The sequence below is a fragment of the Erpetoichthys calabaricus genome, chromosome 9 (genome assembly GCF_900747795.2).
Source record: "Erpetoichthys calabaricus chromosome 9, fErpCal1.3, whole genome shotgun sequence".
Taxonomy (NCBI): domain Eukaryota; kingdom Metazoa; phylum Chordata; class Cladistia; order Polypteriformes; family Polypteridae; genus Erpetoichthys; species Erpetoichthys calabaricus.
The window spans coordinates 163,527,255-163,545,313 of NC_041402.2; the positions used below are offsets into that span (position 1 = coordinate 163,527,255).

At 41.3% G+C, this 18,059-nt stretch overlaps 1 protein-coding gene across 2 annotated transcripts in view; it reads left to right on the plus strand.

The window, feature by feature from the left end:
- The window catches only part of kcnj5 (potassium inwardly rectifying channel subfamily J member 5), a 59,494-nt gene that overhangs the window by 38,570 nt on the left and 2,865 nt on the right, over nt 1-18,059 (plus strand). For both annotated transcript variants that reach the window (XM_051932341.1, XM_051932343.1), the window contains exon 3: nt 57-936. In XM_051932341.1, the coding sequence (XP_051788301.1) occupies nt 57-936 (880 nt within the window). The remainder of the gene's footprint in view (nt 1-56; nt 937-18,059) is intronic.

The window sequence follows — 18,059 nt, forward strand, 5'->3', positions numbered from 1 at the left end:
CATTTGTCCCCAGTCAGAGATAATCAACTTTTCATTTGTAATTGTGTCCCTTCCAGGTTAAGAAGTTACCCAAGCAGGTGAGAGAAGACCTAGTTCCACTTTCAACTGACCGGACTCGTCTTCTAATAGAACCTGCCAAAAAACCAAGACAACGTTATGTCCAGAAAGATGGCAAATGTAATGTCCATCATGGGAATGTCAAGGAAACATACCGCTACTTCAGTGATCTCTTCACCACACTTGTGGACCTCAAGTGGCGCTTCAGCTTGTTAATCTTTATCCTGGTGTACTGCATCACCTGGCTCTTCTTTGGACTGATATGGTGGCTCATTGCATACATCCGGGGGGATCTTACACATCAAGGGGAGGAAAACTGGACTCCCTGTGTGGAGAACCTGAACAGCTTTGTTTCAGCTTTCCTTTTCTCCATTGAGACAGAGACTACAATTGGTTATGGCCACAGGGTCATCACGGAAAACTGCCCTGAGGGGATCATACTGCTACTGATCCAGGCCATCATTGGTTCCATTGTCAATGCTTTGATGGTTGGCTGCATGTTTGTCAAAATTTCCCAGCCCAAAAAGAGGGCTGAAACCCTCATGTTCTCCAACAAGGCAGTCATATCAGCCCGTGACAATAAACTTTGCCTCATGTTCAGAGTAGGAGACCTCAGGAACTCCCATATTGTTGAGGCTTCCATTCGGGCCAAGCTGATAAAGTCTAAGCAGACCAAGGAAGGCGAATTCATACCTCTCAACCAGACAGATATTAACGTGGGTTTCGACACAGGTGATGACCGCCTATTCCTTGTGTCCCCTTTGATCATCTGCCATGAGATAAATGAGAAGAGTCCATTTTGGGAATATTCGAAAGCACAGATGGAGAAAGAGGAGTTTGAGATTGTAGTAATCCTGGAAGGGATGGTTGAAGCTACAGGTAAGCATTGTCTTTCTGGGCACAATATGGGGTTAACTGCACTATGAAGAAGTATCAAGGATATTGATGGTTTATAGGAATTTCATTAAGATGGGGCAGAACAGGAAGGAAGGTAAAATGGGCTTATGTAATAATAATAAATAATAATAAATTTTATTTATATTGCACTTTATATTTTAGCAATCCCAAAGTGCTACAGAGTAAAAATAGAATAATAAAATAAAAAAAAGAACAGAAGAGTCTATAAAATACTTTAACAAAATGACTTTCTAAAAAGATGAGTTTTTAGGTTTCGCTTAAAGGCCTCAGTCGACTGTGGGGCTCTCAGGTAATCAGGGAGGGCATTCCACAGCCTCGGCGCCACCGATGAAAACGCCCTGTCACCCATGCTGCTGAGCTTAGTTCTGGGGACTTGAAGAGTGTTAGTGAGTACAGAGCGGATGGATATCCTGGCCAGGTATGATAACATCTAAGCATTTACAGACTAACTTACATGAAGAATGTTAACCAAATAATATTACTGATTATTCAATTGCTTCTAATTTGAACTGAAAAATGTTTTGCCTTCCTCCCCTTCATCCTTTCTCACTTCCATGTGGGGTTAATGTGCCTGCTCAATGTAATGCACCTCCTTGCTAGTCGGACCCTTTTCCTTCAGATCTTCTTTTATTTTATCTATCTTTGGCCTCCCTCACTTTCTCTCCCCCTCTATTTCCATTCCCATCATTCTTTTGCCCACATATCATTGTCTCTCCTCATCACAAGTCCATATCACTTCAGTTTCCTTTCTTGAACTTTCTTAGCTATCTCTCCCACTTTTGTTTTACCTCTTGATTTTCGCATTTCTCATTTTGTACTTTTTTGTAACTCTACACATCAACCTCAACTTTCTAATTTCTGCCACATCTAACTTCTTCTCCTGCATTCCCTTTACTGCCCATGTCTCAGCTCACTGTCTTAAACACATTACTTTAATCTTTTAAGCATGGTATCTCTACTTAACAGTTACATGGATATCAATCAGTTAAACAGTGCAACCTATCAATTACAAAATGTGATGAAAATCTGCAATCCTTGTGGTGGCCTAATCTCACCACAAAGGCAGGCCTGGCTTCAGAGCTGAGCTGATTGGTCATGTAGGAGCAGATCTGTATCGCCATTGAATGCACAGTGGAGGATGACTCTGAGAAGGGAGATTCTGTAACAATTTTTAATGTGTAAATATGTTACTGTGCAGTTAGAGCATCACCCTTAAAGGAGACAACAATGACAGCCATCCAGGCTATAGAAGTTGTTCTTTAGCTCAGCTGATTAGGACACTGTTGGGCTTTGAGTGTTTGATCCCAGAGTATCAACAATCCACGGCAGGCAAAGCCTTTTGAGACTCTAAATGTGAGACCTTACCATTTAGGACACTTGTGCAGGAGACGTTAGATGGCCAAATGTGACATTTTAAAAAGGAATCTATGTGGTTAAGAGTACAATGGCAGCAATCACAGCTCCAGCGCTAATTTGGTTCAGCGTCAATCCTTCACATGTTCACAAAGTGCAAGACCGTCTGCTCCTGCATCACGTGCTGAAACTGTTCTTGACACGCTAACACTCCTCACCCGAAGACACTAGTGTCTTTATTATTTATTTATTCAAAATCCTGCCCTGCACCCCAGACCCTTCATTACAGTCAGATCATTTGTGATAATCCCTGGTGCTAATGAAAAGACCACCTTGTGTGGACATAAAAACCACGGTTTAACAATCATGAGGGGGGGAACAGAATAATGAGGTGAGTCTGGGCAATAGCTCTTCAAGGTAGGGAGAAGTTTAACTAGAGATAAAGAGAATTGAAAATGGGGAAATGGCCAGAAAACAGTTTTTACTTTCTTTAACACCTTTATTATTGAACATCTCAAAGACATTGTCATAACCTAATCCTAATAAAAACGTGAGGCTTGTTCACTGCCGTGTCATTGATTGGCCCATTTCTCCATTCTGTAGGAGTTCACCCTGTGGCCTAGTGGCTACCACATTATAATTTAAATCCTAAAATTGCTGGTTAATTCTCCACATCAGATTCATTGTGTCAACCTGGACAGCCACATAATTTACAATTAGAAATTGCAATATATCCTGATCTTCTATGTTATCTTGCATATATCCTGATCTACTGATTTATCTGGGGTAAAGACACCCACCCAGAAATCACGCCACTCTCCAGCACCATGAACAGTGAGTATTACCACTTTACCTTGAAACTTTCATCTTCAGTATCTCAAAAATCTCAGAACATTATGTTACTGCATATATTTAGAAATGTGAAGAAAAACTTGTGAACATCTATGGACATAAAGCACCATTGAAACGTTTTAGTCCTGTGCCCCTAAGTTTTGTGATTGACAGTTCTAGTCCATTATTGTGTGAGATCAGATTTTATCCTGTTGTAAACTAACTCTGCTGTGACATTAATGATCCTATAAATATATAATATTCAAGAAGAAATGCTTTGAGCAACTTTTATTGTGAATGAAGGATGCGGAAGAATGCATTCAAGCTCAAGTTCCTATCACAAGCATAATGTCTGCATTAAAATGGAGACAGATATGTTCAAGACCCCCAATAGAGATCCTTACTGAAAAATACTTGATAGGGTGCCATCTTGTTTTAATGGTTCTACAAACAGCAAATACCTTTTTGTACCAAGAAAATCAACTTAACCATGCTTCTCATTGCATGGTCATACAATCTCCTCAACATCATAGTTCCACTGATTTCTTCTCAAACTAAGGGGCTTTGCCCCCTGCTCGCTTCGCTCACCAACCCCCTGGCCTGTGCTACGCGCTAGCCGCTTGCATATGGGGATGCGGACGTACAATTTAAACAGATTGTTATTTTCATGGGAATTGTTACATATGCATAATAGAACTAACTATTTTACATTACAGCAAGTAATTAACCATATTAAAAAATAGTAAAACGTAATAATTTGAAAGTAAATTATGTTTCATGTTGCGTTAGAGTTATTCGTTGCGTTATACGATTTCATTCTGTTTGGATAGGAAATTAACACGCAAATACTTTTTAAACTTACACATTTACTGTAAAACTTCAGTAAAAACAATTTTTTGAATTAAATTTTCGTCAATATAGCATTGAATTTTGATTCTGTGTTTGGACTTACATCATGACAATGCAACGTATAACTGCCCATGAGTGAATATCGTTTCTTTCTCTCTAATAAATAAACCGACTTTTTCTAATGTTTGTCCCTGTGATTTGTTAATTGTCTTTGCAAAAGCTATTCTAATGGGAAACTGTTAACGTTTTAATCCGAATGGCATATGAAGATCTCCTTTAGTGTCTAATGTTATCCACGGGAGATGTACTACATTACCTTTCTTGGATACATCCTTCTTTCAACAGTAATTCAGGCGGTGGAAGACCACATGGTGTTAACAGTTGAAGATATTCTTTGGGATATTGTAAGTTGATGTTTTCGTCTTCCGCATGATCGCCACCAACTGTTTCATCATAGTCTATTGATACGCATTTAACCAATTTGCTGTGTAACCGATCGACAATTTTTGCGTTAATTCGTTTGATTCATCGTTTCTCGGTGCTAGGATTGCCCGTGTACTCATTTCTTCTGTTGATAACCCTTCGAGATGAAATTCTTCAATAAGATTTGGACATAATAAGTCTTCTTTTATTGGGAACTTAAAGCAAGGAAAATGTAAACATTTATAAGAGCTAAGAGAGCAGGGCATGACTTGAAAAAAAATCTCATGGTCGAAGTCTCGTCTCGCGGGACTTTGAAAAAGTCTTGTCTCAGGATTTTCTTTTATAATAGAGAGATAACTTTGGCTGGCATCCCATTTAAAGTTGGTTCTTGCCTTAAATCCATTGCTGTTGAGACCACTGTCTTCCTCTGACTCCAAACAGGATATAGTACCGCATTTGCATTATAGGGTCTCAAAACTCCTGCACAAAGCAGGAACCAACTTCATAGAAACTAGGATATGACCCCAGGTCACTGGAGCTGTGAGGCCATGAGGATAACCAGTGTCCCCACCCTGGTATCTCACACAACAAGCAACATCACTGAAGGTCAGCAGAGAGGTGGCAAAAGAATTTTATCAGCAGAAAAAGCTGGAGCACAGTGATCATCACCTTATCGTGTTGATAACACCACCCAAACTGCTGTCACTCTCAGGGCAGGGAATGGAAAATTGAAAATGGATTGTGGGTTTGCTGCCAAATCCCTAACCCCTTCAACACTCCCTATTTAAATGTAAGCTGCAAGATGATTAATTCTCTGAAGTTCACCAGGACCTGTTTGGAATTGCCGAAGGTTTCTGCTAATTGCTTTAAGCGAGTCATTGGGTTGGCATAAGTTTTGTATAAATGCTCACGCTGGTCAGGTGCCTCAGTTCATTTCTTCATGATCCATACAGCACTCTTGTTCTATCCCACCTGAGCTCTCTGTTATGCAAGAAGCTTGATGTTTATTTGTACGTTTTCAGAAAATCCTAACCAAGTACAACAGTAAGGAGCAGTACTTATGTCTTGTAAAAGAATACAAGATGATAAATCAAACGTGGGATTAGAGTAGGCCATTCCATTTTGTATTTAGCTCATTACTCTCTTGTATCTCTGGTTATTGTTCTGTGAGGTTTTGCCTTTCTTGAGCAGATTGCTTGATTCTTACTTTATGAGAGCACTTTGTTGATTTAAACATTGTAAGACACTAGGGGTCGCTGTTGCCCCTTTAAAACCAACAGACAGACACTCAGGACACAGTAAAAGCATGAAGGAGTATTTTAATTCTTTTTTTCTTCTTCCACAGTGTTTCCAAGCAACACAACCACCATAAACACAAGTAAATGAGTAATAATAATTACAATTCTCTCTCTCTATTCTTCTCCGCACCTCCCAGCAAGCTTGGTCCACCATCTACCCGACTCTGGCTCACTTGCTGGGTGCTTCACAATCCTTTAAATAGTCCTTGACCCGGGTCAGATGGACTTTAATTCTTTAATTAAAGAATTCTTTAATTCAATTCTTTAATCAGCCTGGAAGTACTTTGGGGCTTCCGTCCTCATGACTTCCTAGTTCTTCTGGGCTGCAAGGAAAGCATGGCTCCCCGGGTCCTCTCACAGCACCCCCCTGGTGGCACCCACAGCACCCAACAGGGCTGAGAAACCAGACTCCAAGTCTCAGGATGCCCTGCGGGAATCCGGGGCACCGCTACACTCCAGGGGAGCTGCCATTTAGCATTTTGGGGGAGGCAGTGTCCTGGAAACGCTACCTTCCCAGATCCTTCTAGTTCAGGGGCATCCCAGCAGGGCTGAGCTGCCGGCCATCCGCCAAAACATATAGACTTTCTGCTTTATGGAAATTTGGGTATATGAAGAAAGTTCATTAATGCCCCATTTTTACGAACACAATGAAGCTAAATTTTCACGCTTGGGAAGAGTACTGGACAATTTCCAAACACATACCATTAGTGCTAACATGCAATCTTCTTCACTGTCATTTCATGTACACTTGCTACAGCATCCCAAATGGCGGCCGTAGTGTGTCCACAGTCTCAGTAATTTTCTTTCACTCTGATGCTGTGTTCACGTATGGTGGTTCAATCAGTTTGTCAAATGTGTTGACACTCAGTGTTGAAGTAGTTCTAAAAAAGAGTTGGTCAGGACGCAATTAGTGGTCATTTTTGTGACAGCGTGTACTATGGCCTTGGCACTTCATCATCTGGGTACCTTTTTAGAGGTAATTCAGGTCTTGCCCACACTATTGCATTTTCAGTCAAAATCATAAATTTGTCTACATTTTTATCCTTCATTTAAAGCAAGCTATGATGTTGTTCGACTCCGCGTTGTGAGCCTGAGTGTGAAATGCAACGGACTGGTGCCCAGGAAAGAGAATGTTACTACTACATCTCCAATGCTGCAAGTGTATGATTTGGCTCTGCAAAAGAATAGACAGATTTGAAAAATGAATAAGTGAGTAGTTTAGTATGTGCCATCTGTCTGACGCTAGAAAGTGAGGGCAGTAATTAGTGCCGCCATCTGATACTCCCAGCATCCTGGCTTCATTTCCGTGCCTGGCTAGCGGTCTATTTGGACCTCACATAAGTCTCAGTGTGTTTGTGTTTTCTACTGAGTTTGTCACAGATTTCCAAATCTCAGGAATCTCTGAATTTGACTCAACCATTTCCAACGTGATGTCAACGTGTCTGTGGCACATATAACTCAAAAACCATGAATAACCTGTCACAGCTGAATCAGAAAAGCTGGAAACTTAGCGATTTTCAACAAAATTGATAACTGTAATGGGAAATTTCTCTTTTACTGACTATGATTTTTTTGAAACTAAAAGACACCTTAGGTGTTCCCTTTTTTTAAAAATGTGTTAAATAAAAGTTGTGTAAAATGATTGTTTTCACTTAATGTGCTCCTCAGTGTTTCCAACCACTGCTAAATTTCCCCTTGGGATAAATAAATTACTATCTATCTATCTATCTATCTATCTATCTATCTATCTATCTATCTATCTATCTATCTATCTATCTATCTATCTATCGTATATAGCACTTTTCATCTATCTATCTATCTATCTATCTATCTATCTATCTATCTATCTATCTATCTATCTATCTATCTATCTATCTATCTATCTATCTATCTATCGTATATAGCGCTTTTCATCTATCTATCTATCTATCTATCTATCTATCTATCTATCTATCTATCTATCTATCTATCTATCTATCTATCTATCTATCTATCTATCTATCTATCTATCTTATATAGTGCCTTTTTCATCTATCTATCCATCTATCTAAGCCCTGTTTGGATGGGATAATCTTTAAGGACATATGTCTGTGAAGTGACTGTTACCACACAACACTAGTAATTTTTTTACCAAGGATTAGCACAGGATAAGATATGTCTGGAATAAAATTATACTGGTAGGACTGCCTTCTACCTTTGTGCAGTATCACCACCAAAAAAGTGCCACACTTCACACGTTGTAACTGCACAACTATTACGTCTTCCTCTAACTGCTACAATAGCAGGGAAAATACCGTTTTCACAGGAAATGGTGAAATTTTACTGACATTTCAATTTGTACAGGACTAGTTTAACCCAAGTTTATTTTTTACAGACTCTTAGAAGGTAAATGGCTCTGTTTATCTTTACTGAGATATATAAGGCCCATCCATAAAGAGTTACTGACATGAGTGCTTCAGATGGGACTAAACTCACTTACTGCAGTTCCTCCAGTAAGAGTTACTTTACCTCACCTCCTGGTGTAGAACTAATCCCGTCCAAAATAGGGCTTTCAACACTACAATTTTGTTTCTCTGAAAACAAAAAGTTTCAAATGAATGTGGTTAAAAAATAAACTTATCTGTAATATTTTATTTAAAAATTTTAAACTCTCTAAGCAATGGTGAAATTCATTTAGACCTGACAACAAAGGAGATTCTAGGGACTCTGGTAGACCCTAGGCACAAACTCCATGGGGCCCTCCAACTCACCTTCTCCAATTCTTGACATAGTACAATTTATTGCCATTATTTAAGCACAAAATTCAAATTAATAAGATAACAGGGAGAATTTAATAAACACAAATCCTTTGTTTTGAGTTTGTGAACAGCAGAATCTATAAATGAAATGCCACAATAAATACAATACTTTTGTGGAGAATAGAAAAACAGTAATAGCAGAATAAAGTAAATATTTCAAAAAAATAAATTAAAAATGTGAACATAATTGAAATTTTGTGCTTCAATGATAGCACTGCTGCCTTATGTTATGATGACATAACATAATAGAAATTAAAAATCGCTTGCAAAAGGTATCACTGTAACTTTCAAAATCGCCGATTGCAAATGCAGTCACAATGTCCTCAACATCTAAAGACCTGCAAAACACGGCGTGCTATGGAAGTTAAAGCTCTGGCTGAAAGCCTCACCTGGCATTTGGTAGATTTTTAAGTAAAATTTAAACAGCTTTAAAGATGGAAAACTTCTCTTGCCAGAGCCAACAGTGATAGGAACAGTCCAGACTAAATTTGAACTTCTTAGACCCCCATCTCACTGCGATCCACTCACCCTGTAGCTGAACTGGTCACACACTGACTGAGCCTGGAGAGACTGACTGAAGCTGAATCACAAATGACCGAATGGTCTAAACAAACCCAGTCAATCCAATTTGTACTTCCAGACATGTAAATACTCTTTGTGATCTAAGAAATTGGCTCTGATTATATTTATTTTACTAAGAGAGTAACATTCATCACAAAAAAGGAGATTGAGGCCCCCATTAGGGAGGTTGTGTCGTTAGAGATTTGTTACTGTAATGAGTACCTATGTAAACGGGGGCCTAACTGTCCGTTCAGGGCCCCAGGTGATTGCCTGCTTTGCCTGTCAAGTCGCTCCACCTCTGCCTGACAAGCCCACTACTGCTGTCCCAGGTCTCTGCCATTAACATCTTTCAATCCATCAAGTAAGCAATGATGTTGATTCTGTTCTTTACAGGTTTAAACCATGGACATGCACAAAGTTAGCAGCCTCAGGCTTTAAAATTATTTAAATCAGCGGTTCTCAACCTGTGGGTAACAAAAAAGGGGCCGCGAATGTTGCCATATGTGGCGTAATTTCGCTATTCGTAGGGAAATTTTAAACTTGTAGTGGTGTATCGGCAGCAAAAAATATAGGAATAAATTTTATTAGGGTTTCAAAAAAATGTTAGGGGGGCGCGATTAAAACTGTTATGAAAACTCGGGTCGCAAATACTTAAAGGTTGAGAAACACTGATTTAAATTAAAACAGAAGCAGTAAATATGTCCTAAATTTTTCTCACATGACTTCTGCACATTGTCAATATTTAATCAACAAAAATAAGCCAAATGCGTTGTTTATCACTGGAGGACTAGCTGATTGCTCATTTTGTCCTGATATGTGAAACAATCGAACTGAAGGAGGGTGCATATACTTTTTAACGCAACGGTATTTTCAACAATAAGAGTATTTTCAATCAAATACAGTACTTTAATGATTGCATATAAAACTAGCTGCGGTGGGTTGGCACCCTGCCCAGGATTGTTTCCTGCCTTGTGCCCTGTGTTGGCTGGGATTGGCTCCAGCAGACCCCCGTGACCCTGTGTTCGGATTCAGCGGGTTGGAAAATGGATGGATGGATGGATATAAAACTAGCAACCTCAAAGATAGGAGTCACATTATAAATGAATGTACAGTATGTGCAAGGCCGGTGCAAGCATTTCTGATACTAGAGGCAAAGCTGGAATTGTTGCACCCAAACCTCGGAGTTTTGGTGTTTCGAGTGAGAAGATAAACTTTTATTCAAAGAGCTCCCCCTTGGTGTTTCAACCAAGTAGATGAACATTTGGTTTTAACAACAGGGGAGGTTCCCCTTTGTATATCAGGCTTGGCGATGCAAGAATTGGGGTTACAATTGATTGTAATACAAGGGGGTCTGTGAGGGTTAAAAAATGCCACCCTCCACCTTAGTTCGCCAAAGTGGTAGACCCCAACCTGTATATGTGGCCAATGTACTTTGTGCTGCACAGTGGAGACATGCCCTTCAGTCACCGCCATAATATCTCAAAGAGCGGTACCAGCATCAGGAATACCAACGATGCCTTCAATGAAAACTCAACCAACAACCATTAATTCAGGATTTGCTTTTAATGCAGACACAGATCAAGTGCTCCATCATAATGATATTTTGCTGAAGTTGTGATTCAGTCTTTACAAAAGAACCCATTATGCATGCCACATTTTGTTTGCAGCCCCTGTGTGCATTCTATTTGGTTGGGTGGACAAGCAGTCGCTAGATGAAGTCAACCAGAGGTCTACGTACGTGAAATCACCTGGTCATCCAAGTGTATTGCTACCACAACTAAAAGATTAGACTTCTCAATAGTGTCTCAATTGTTGTAATTGCTGTGGCGGACTGCCGGGACCCATGCCCGGCCGTGACGCCCCTTTGTCACTAGATCTGGGGGAGCAGCCATGGGAGCCACACTACGTTCTTCGGAACCTTTGTTGGCAGCCCCTCTGGGTTGCGTCAGGGCCACTTTCATGGAACACCTGAGCTCATCTTGGGTGGACTCCATGGCCTCCGCCAGGGGGAGCTGCATAGTGCTGCACGGCTTACCGAGCCCGTCTGGGCGGGAGCGCAGCCACACCCGGAAGTGCAGCCAGAAGTAGGTCAACAAGCACCTGCAGCACTTCCAGGTGGGCTATAAGAGGATCCTGCAGCCACTACTCAGGGCACCAGAGTCGGGAGGAGGAGGAGGACAAAGCTGCCCTGGGAGGAGTGGGAGAGAAAGAGTGTGTTTTGGGGTGATTTTCCTTTGTATTTTGGGACTTTGTTGTGCCTGTGGGGTTCACAGGGAAGACGTGCCCCACAGGTGAAGAAAAATTCAAAGTTCTTTTGTTTATTTTACATGTACCTCCATTGTCAGTCTGTCTTGGCCAACCAAGCGCCAATATCACACTGCTTTCAGAGAAAGATGGAGATATTTTTTTTCTTAAAGGATAGGAAGATGAAGTGTAAAAGAGAAACTGAACTCATAACTAAAATCCATCCTATCTTTTGTCAAAGCCTAATACAGGTAGTCGTCAACTTGCGCCCTACACATTATATGAACATTTGACTAACAACTGCCACTGCATCTCACAGGTGCGGCAGACGCCGAAGACCCTTGCCTGGCTGGGATGCCTCAATTATGGAAAGACCAGGAGAGAGACAATACCTCCCCCAGGGCACAAGAGGGTAGCCCCCCTGGATTGAATTGGGGCCACAGGCTTGGAGCTTGGAAGCTCAACCCTGCTGGGCCACCTGAGCAGTTTTGGAGCCCTGGACTGCAGCACTTCTGCCACACCTGGCAGTGCGGTCAGGAAAGGATCTAGGTGCCCATGCAACATTTCCGCCACACCAGGAATTGCTGCCGGATGATTGTCAGGAAGCACCTGGAGCGCTTCTGGGTGCTGTACAAAGAAGGCCGACTCACGCCGTTCGAGGAGCCAGAGTCGGGAGGAGGAAGACAAAGCTTGCAGAGAGGAGTGGAGGCGGCAGAGAAGAGAAAGAAAGAGAGAAGAAGAAAGAGAGAGAGAAGGAACTGAGCGAAATTAGCTAGTGATTTGTGTGCTAAAAAGAAAAGAAATGAAAGCGTGTGCTTGGACTTGTGTCTCTGTGCCTGTCTGTGCTCGGGTTAGGGGGCTGCATGAGTCCCCGATCTTCCACACAGGCCAACGATAGTTTTCACCACGCTACCTCCATATGGCATGACTCATTCATCTTGATCTCTGTTTATTACCTGCAGCAGTTTCAGTTACATTTGTCTTACAATTACAGGGAAAAAAGGAAATTGATCTCGACACAAAAATGAAAGTAATCAAGCAGTATGATGGAGGAAAGAAAGCGAATGCGATCGCATGATAAGCTATCTCATTGTAACACTGTCTCACTGTACGCACTGTACTGCTGCACTCTGGCTTTAAATCTGGTTAACCTCCAAAGCTTCTGCATTGTGACTCACGGCGTTCCGCTTCATGCGAACCGCCACAAAGAAGTAATGAAATCACACTGAACTCCTTTATCTGTTAAAGTTTATTATTAGCAGCCTGAAATGTTAAAACATAAAAAATACAAGTGCTCAAACTCGGCCGGTACAACTCCTCCTCTCACAGTTAACACAATGAACACCGGGAGAGACTCACGCTGATGACGTAACATAACACAGACAAAGAAAGGATTCATGAAGCTTTTAAATGCTTGGCACACATGCAAGCAACAGTAATATTCAAACAAAAAAAAATAAAATGATTTACACAAAACAATGATAGAAAATCTACACATTGTGCTAAGAATGATGATAAAAAAAGGACACATAACAAACAATATGACTTAAGGGACTTAGTACGCAGCACTACACATTGTGGCACGCGGCTGGGGGTGGTGCCCAGCCGGGACGCCCAGGAGGACAGGAGGAGGGCTCATGCCTCCTCCAGACCACGAGAGGGTGACCGCCCTGGTTCCTTTAGGGGCCACGGGTGCAGGGCTTGGAAGCCCAACCCTGTAGGGGCCCGTGGTCTCCGCCAGGGGGCACCCCCATGCCTGAAAGACCCGGAACCCCAACACTTCCGCCACACCAGGAAGTGCTGGGGGAAAGAAGACAGGGAACACCCGGAGGGCTTCCGGGAGTATAGCCGGCACTTCCGCCACACAGGGGAGTGTCTTAGGAGTGTCGGGAATCACCTGGAGCCCATCTGCAAAGAAGGACTGGAGTCGGGTGAGGAGAGGACAAGGTTTGGAGGCAGGAGAGAGGAGGCGGCCTGAGAGCAGGCAGAGAGAGAGTGAGAGCCTGGACTTTGGGGGAGATTGGTGCTGGAGGCACTGGGTTTGTGCACTTTATTGGACTTATTATTATGAACAATAAACGTGTGGTGGACTTGAATATGGTGTCCGTCTGTCTGTGTCCGGGCAGCTTATTACAACATACAGTCAGGTTTGCATACATATACCGGTCCGTCTTATATCCAGATCGACTTACGACCAGTCCTTCAAAACCAAACGTGATTGTAAGTTGATGACTACCTGTACAGAATTTAAAGAGCAAAGCCAAAAAAGAAAAGCCAAGAAATCTGAAAATCAGGTCAAAACATCAAAAGCAAAGCGTAACGCACAGATGTCACGTGTACCAACGCCTTGGCAGATGAGGCGAGAAAACTGCATAAAACCGAGGTCAAACAAAATGGCACTGAAAAATAATGGCAAAAAATGAACAACTTCTAAAGTAAGCTTTCTAACAAAACCAAACATCATAATGAAGTCAATTGGGTTAAACCCTCCCAGGAAACTTCAACGCTTACAGAAAGCCCATTTGTTGTCTCTGTTGCTAAGCAGTTGCTAGTCAAGGTCAACAGGAAGTACGAGATGTGTGACTGCCATCAGCTTTTTCCACAAAAACTTCAAAAAGTAAAAGGCTATAAAAGTATCATTTTGAATGGTTATCTCATTATTCTGAGGATCGTTTTATGTTTTGTGATTATAATTTGGATATTATTAATTATTTATTTGTGTTCTCCCATGACATCATTTTGATTGATGGTTGTTATGTAGTGCCACAAAATCAAAGAATCCACAGAAAGGTTTGTGGCAGCCCCCCGTATATTACCCCCTGGCTGCAAAATGGTTTAAAGGTTTGTACTGATGTGTAGAGGTTGGAGTCCAGTACAGAACTGAAGGGATGGAGGAAAGGTGGTGGCTTTAAATGTCAGTATAGGAAGTGACATCAAAGGGGCCGGAACCGGAAGGGTCTTCATCCATAGACTCGCACGCGAAAGTGACGTCAAAGGGGCTGGAACCAGGAATGACGTCATCAGGGCCAGGTGGAATTTCCCGTGAACGGTCTACAGAAAAGCGAGTCAAAGAGTCCATGCACTCCGCTACCTCCCGGTCAGGCTTGGAATTACTCTCATTCAAGCCCTTTAGCTGCCTCCCATGCGCACGTGTGTGACAGTAGTTAGAAACAACAACATTAGAGGTCATGAATCAGGTGATGTTTAAGGATAGTGGGATATAAAGGTTAGTCTCTGGGGTTGCTTCCTCATCTGAATTTGCAGATTTTGCCAAGTTTCTTCACATTTCTTGTTTGCTTAAGCTTAAGAATATTCTGACCGAGTTCTGATTTCTTCAAAGTTTTGATTTATGTTTTGTTGCTAGATTTTCTTTTCTTATCTCCCCATTTTCTGACTTAGGTTGTTGGTAAGTCAGAAACCCTAGAAAGTCCCAAATTTATCTCCCAGTCCTTTTATTCTTTCTGGATCATAGGTATAAAGGTTGGCATCGGACACTTCCCAGTTTGTCCAAGTTTGTGGATATAACCCAAAAAGCTTAGAGTGCTTTGCCTTATATATTAGTTTGAATTATGATTACAATCTTTTTCTGTCACTTTGACCACAATCTTCGACTGACATTTTGACTCAGTTTATGTGTAATTTCCTGTTTTTTTCTTAATATTGCCTATGATTTTTGTTTCACATTCTGGACTCTATTACTCGATTCTCATTCTCCCGTTTTTGACTTTGGTTTATGGTGCCACAGCTGTCTCCTGATTCTATTTCTATCTCCAGACTTCTGCTGCCTAGCGCAGTCAGTACAGCAGGAAGAACAAAACAGCGGTAGCCAAATCAGAATGGCAAGAGAACATGTAAAAGACAAGTCAGAGGTGTGCGATGCCCCGCTTACCTGCAGTCTTGGCATCCTGCTGATCTCAAGATATCAATAGTCATGAAACTGAGATGCCAGTGCAGTGCAATGAGGACACCAACATGCAAGATTGGTGCAATGTGCTTATTGCATTTACTCAGCAACAGTGTCCATAGAAGTCAATCTTCCTTAAATAAATAAGAAAAATAAATAATTCATAAAAACAAGTGTCTGTGAGAGATGAAATCAGTTCAATAAATAAAAACTGTAAATCCGTAAGAGTATTACAAAATCAAAAAAGAGGTAAAAGTGGGTCTTCCCTCAGCTGGTACCTACTGGGATACCCACAGTCCAGCTTTATTGTCCCATCACAATCCTTTTGGTGTCCGTAGGATGATCTGCAAAGCCAATGGTCGCTCCTGCTTCCTCAATGCTTAGCAGGAGTGATCAGGCCCTGGAGGACTCCTTCGATCACCATGGAGTGTCCTGATCACCTCACCTCCTATCCACTCCACCGGCTTACTGATTCTTATTCTTCGTCTATCTTGATTTCTCTCCCATGATCTTTTTTTCTTTCTTTCTCTTTCTTTTTTGATCTTGTTCTTGACCTACTTTCGGATATCTGTTCTGGTCTGCTCAGACTCTTTTATTCCTTTGTGAGTGCAGGTTCTTTGCTTAATGACCCACGGAGTGTCACGTTTGCAACTGAGCAAGCAAATAGCCAATTTTCCCATTGCGCACCCTGCGACCACACAGCTTTTTGCTGGGCCCACACCCTCACCTTCCAAGCCAGAGCATATTTTGTAAATCAAACACACACCGCCATGGGCCATACACACTCTAAGGAAGAACATTAAAAAACTCAAAACCTTTAAAATAAATGGCTTTGGCAGGGGCAAGACTCGAGCACTGAACTGCATCACGTTATTACCTGTGTCTCTCCTTTCACCTGACTGCTACGTAGTTAGGACTGCCATGCAAAAGTGATAGATGAGCAGGACAATGGGACTGACAAAACAGTACATCTTTATTATTTATTTGGCATGTGCCATTACCCACGCTTCCAGGCACGATTACAATTACTTATACACATTGCATTACAGCTGGAGCACAGGCAAGTTAATGGGCTTGCTGAGGGTCACAGAGGGAGTCAGAGTGAGGGAATGACCAGCGGCCTTACACTTTTACGTCCAGTGTGTTATCTAGTGGGGTACGCTCTCTGCATATGTACAGGCTCGGCTGTAACGTGTGATGCTGGTGCCTTCAACCCTTCTTTCCAAGAGATATTCTGAGATCAAGCCTGTCTGTAGTGTGCAGAACCAAAGGCACACATGGCATCTGTATGTAATATTCACTCGATCATGGAGGAAAAAAACAAAAGATTAGCATTTAATCTTCTTTTTCGAAGTGTATTAAACAGTGTTGTACAGTAATGAAGTAGAAATACTTCATTATTCTACCTGAGTATGTTTTTAATTTTCTGTCTACTTTCACATTTACTTCACTTCATTTTCAAATGCACATGACTACTTTTATTCCAATATCTTTTGCTAGATACATTTATTACTACAATATCAAATCAGAAAAACAAAAGAGGCCTGCAAATGTACCAGATGTTTTATTCAGTCAACTATCTAAAATACAGACCTTTCCCCACATTTGCTTATATGAAGAATCTGGGACAATATTCAGATATGAATCACTGGAGGACTGTAGTTGCTGATCTCATCGATAGACCATGTCAATGTAAATGACTAGAACTTGGCAGACATGTTAAATTTACCAACTGCTTGATGACTTTTTAGCACAGTCATGCTTGCCCTCTTTTTCTGACAGCCAATAATGTGCTACCTGATGGAGCCGGTACTGCATAAAGAGTTAACAAGTACAGAGAGTTCTGCTACAATCTGAAACTTTTTTAATTTTTTCCATTCTGCCATGGTACTAAAATACAAGACATCAGGCAGATGAGCTTCTCTTCTATTTGTGAGGTCCAAAACGCCCACATTCCTTATTCATCGTCGTTGTATTCATTGGTTATCAGCTCTCATGCACATACAGCCCTTCCTCAAAACTAAAGACCCAATCACCCATAATTGGAATAACTGCATGCTGCCTGCAGAATGGGGCATGGCTAGATGTTAGTGACGCACAATACCCATCTCAGTTATTTCCACTGCTTTCCACATTTGAACATTGTCCTCAATGCAGTCAGCTGAACGGAATGGGGCTGATCCATAGGCTGCAATAATGTATACTTGTGTATTCACACGCCATGGTTCACTCACCTTGTCACATATTAGAACTCATGTGAGAAACACATTATCCTGAGCATAACTGCTGACCAAAACAGATCTAACCAGTTTTAAAAGACCAAGGCAAACCAAAAAGGCCATTCCGATAGATAGATAGATAGATAGATAGATAGATAGATAGATAGATAGATAGATAGATAGATAGATAGATAGATAGATAGATAGATAGATAGATAGATAGATAGATAGATAGATAGATAGATAGATCTTTATTTGTTCCCAAGGGAAAATTTGGCTTTTTACACAAGCTAAATAAATTAATGAATATTATAACAAACAAAAATAATACCCCTTAAATACACATTTTGGAGTACAGATGTATTGCTGTTGGTACAAAGGAGCCCCTGAATTTTTGTCAACAAACTTTTACTGAATAATTAATTGACAGAAAGTCCTCAATGCTAGCATTTCAGAGAGGGGATGTGCAGCATTGTTCATAATGGTGCTCAGTTTTGTTTTAATTCTCTCCTTGTGTGTAGCCTCCTCAGTTGTCTCCTTACTTGGTCTTCAGTAATGGTTAAGGGTAGGAGCTGTTGATGTAATAGAGAAGGTGTGGACTGAC